We start from the raw sequence: 3,536 nt of genomic DNA on the forward strand, positions 1-3,536 counted from the left end.
CGGGACGGGACGGGACGGGACGGGACACTGAACCGTTGTCAGGATCTGATGAAGCTGTTGGCTCCAAACTGGCTAGAGAACTCCAAGACCAAAGGGTTCTGGAGTCAGATGTGAGGCCATCTGTCCGACAAACAGGACAATGATCCCAAACACAGCAGAACGGTCCAGAACCAGAACCAGAACCTCAGAGAGCTGAAGCAACGCTGGAAAGAAGAGTGGGCCACAACTCCTCCACAACCAGGAACCCACTGAGAGTCCTGCTGCTGGAGGAGGTTCTGTTGGGTCAGGAGCTGAACCAGGTTCTGCTGGACCCAGTTTTTCACTGATCCTGGTTCAGGTGTTCATCTGAGAGCAGAAGCTGTTCTGAGCCGAGGAAATGGTTTTCTGTGGATGATTAAAGTGAACTTTGTTCTGATGGGTTTATAGAATAAAATAATAATGTTTAAAAATATAATAAAAACTGTTATTTGCTGAAATAAAAAGAACAAACAGCCTGAATGTGGGAATAAATGTAAAAATAAAACAGAAAATGATTCTTTTATATCTCTTTAATCATCTTTCTGACCCGGTTCTGTTTGTGACCCGGTTCGGACCCTTCCTGACACCTCACCTGTCTGCGGGACGTGGCCGTGGAGCTGGAGTGGCGGGAGTTCTTGCAGCTGGTGTTCTTCTTCCTGTCTTTGGGGTCAGAGGGCAGCGGGTTGAGGAACAGGATCCGGGCGATGAGGCCGTACAGAACCGCGGAGAGCAGCAGCGGAACCACGAAGAACACCCCGAAGTCAAAGAAGTAAATGGGCATGTAGAACTTCCGGGACACCCGGTACCCGCAGCTGAGGACGGTGGTGTTGTCGTAGACCAGCTCCTGGAGGTCGGACAGGTAGAACCACATGACGCAGTACACCGAGGTGAAGGTCCAAACGGACAGGATGATCTTCTTGGCCCGGGACAGGGTGCACAGGAACTGGGCTTTGATCGGGTGGCAGATGGCGATGTACCTCTCGATGGTGAAGGCGGTGATGGAGCACGAGGACGCGTTGATGCCCAGGTACTGCAGGTAGGTGATGCTCAGGCAGCCGGAGCGTCCGAACACCCACGTGACAAAGATGCTGTCCGTGATGGCGGGAAGCCCCGCGGCCGTCAGAACCATCAGGTCGGCCACAGCCAGGCTGACCAGGTAACAGTTGGTGGGAGTCCTCATGTGTTTGGTAGTGAGGACCACCAGGATCACCATCACGTTCCCAACGATCCCCGCCGCGCAGATCAGCAGCAGCAGCAAACTGCTGATCACTTTGTACTGCAGGCTGTAGTCCGTCCAGGGTCCTAAGGTCTGGTTCCGGTCCGGAGGAGCTGTTAGGTTCTCCATCTTCAATCAGCTCACAGCTTTTCTGTCTGGCGGCGCAGCAGAGCGGCTTTTACGCGCGGCAGAATCCAGCGGTGTGCCAGCTTTACGCAGCTGGAAGCCTCACCATCCCGCTGTCATTTGAATCAAAAATAAATCAGAGTCGGATCTGCGGAGTCAGGATCCACACAGAGACTGCAATCTGCTCCGAACCGGGTCAGGATCTGCGCGTAAAAAGCGACGCGTCGCCTCGGTCTGTCAGAACTAACTGACAGATGGCGCTCCGCTTCCACCCGTCCCCTTGGCACGAGCTCTCCTACGCATGCGAGGGGATTAAAGCATCATTAGTCCACAGTGTGTGGCTCACAGAGACCCCCGCCATCAAATGTGGGAAAAAGCAAAGTGAGCGCGCGGCTTTACCTGCCACGCGCACACTTTTACCTGAATCTGAGCTGCCTTTAATTTATCTGAACTCAGAACGGAACAAACTGCGATCTGCAGCTTCCTGCTCCACAGAACACAGTTAAAACATCCCAAAACATCAAATCATCTAAAGACTAAAGGAGAACTTAGAACCGTGAATAAATGATCATTAAAATACAAATTAACTCCAAAATCAAACCATTTAATGGACAAAGAGAATAAATTAGTTTAAAAACGTTGATCAAGAACTAAAGATTGTTCCACAAATCTGTGGAGGAACAGATGATCCAGAACATCTGAGCAGATTATAGGAACGTCTGGATCACAGGGATCAGGACTGGCCCAGAACCGGACCAGGACTGGATCAGAACTGGATCACTGAGACCAGGACTGTCCCAGAACCGGACCAGGACTGGATCAGAACTGGATCACTGGGACCAGGACTGTCCCAGAACCGGACCAGGACTGGATCAGGACTGAATCCCATAACATTTTTGCTTTTGTTAAATATCTTATTGTATCCACAGCTCCTGGTTTAAATATTACAATCATCCATCCATCCATCCATCCATCCATCCATCCATCCATCCATCCATCCATCCATCCATCCATCCATCCATCGATTAAAATGAAATAAAGGTAAATACGTTTTTTGGTTTATAGGTGAAATGAAAACAGGGTCAAATTTGTGACTCTGGTAAATAATAAAATTCTATAAATTCTAATAATTTTATTGTGATTTAATGTTAACCTTTTCCATAAAACAGGATCCAGTTCTGAGTGACATGTTTCTGTCTTTAGCTCGAGTTTCTGCAGCTCGTTGGATTCCAGACTCTGCAGATTTTATCAGACCTGCAGCTGTGATTCATCGGCTGCAGGTTTCTGAATCTCTGCAAACTCATGCTGTAAATTCTCATAATAACAATAATAATAATAATAATAATAATAATAATAATAATAATAATAAAACCTGTCAGAAAGCTGAAATGCGCAAACAGCCCTGCAGTGACCTGAGTTTATTTTCAGTGTTCTGCCCAACGCTGTGGAGGAGGGAACCTCTCCTCCACACCAACTGTGCAGATTCTGCAGAACCGGGCTGAGAATGGTGTCGAAGCTGCCAACGCTCACTGGTTTCACACGATTCTGAAATCCACTCATCCCGAGCAACAGGTGGGGAGGGACGGCCGGGATTACATAATGATGACACCCCCTCCCCCATTTACTCCCATCACTCTCATCATCTTCCAGAAAGAAAAAAACAGAATGACTGCTTCATAATCGCTCCTCTTCATCCTCAGTTAGTAATAAAACCTGTTGTTTATTAAACATTTTATCCTGTTTTTATGATTAATATTAAACTCTAAACTGGTTCTAACTCAGAGTTTTTCCATCTTTAATCCAGAATTCAACCCTAATCTAATTAAAAAGGTGATTAAAGAATTAATTTGTGTATAAATAAGAGCAGAAAAGCAGGTTGAAGAAGTCCCAGCAGCAGGTGGAGGAGAAGAGTCTTACCGCCACCCAGTGGACAAATCCAAGCAGCACAAGCTGAGCTGAGTTTAAATCATCAGATTTTAGTTTGAAACTCAGAGAACATCGAGTTAATCTGCTGCTGATGTGTCTCTGCAGCCTCCGACGGGATGATTTCAATCCTTACTCTGATCCAGATGTGTGACCTCACAGCTGTTGTCCTCCTTCTGTTCACCTGTCCTCCATCAGCTCACCTGTCCTCCATCAGCTCACCTGTCCTCCATCAGCTCACCTGTCCTCCATC

The 3,536-nt window shown here is 47.5% G+C and overlaps 1 protein-coding gene across 1 annotated transcript in view; it reads right to left on the minus strand.

The window, feature by feature from the left end:
- Positions 1-1,580, minus strand: part of trhrb (thyrotropin-releasing hormone receptor b) — a 6,291-nt gene extending 4,711 nt beyond the window's left edge. The window contains exon 1 of the mRNA XM_017438513.3: positions 611-1,580. Coding sequence (XP_017294002.1) covers positions 611-1,363 — 753 coding nt within the window. The 5' untranslated portion in view covers positions 1,364-1,580. The remainder of the gene's footprint in view (positions 1-610) is intronic.
- Between the last annotated feature and the right edge of the window lie 1,956 nt (positions 1,581-3,536).

Source organism: Kryptolebias marmoratus, linkage group LG5 (genome assembly GCF_001649575.2).
Source record: "Kryptolebias marmoratus isolate JLee-2015 linkage group LG5, ASM164957v2, whole genome shotgun sequence".
Taxonomy (NCBI): domain Eukaryota; kingdom Metazoa; phylum Chordata; class Actinopteri; order Cyprinodontiformes; family Rivulidae; genus Kryptolebias; species Kryptolebias marmoratus.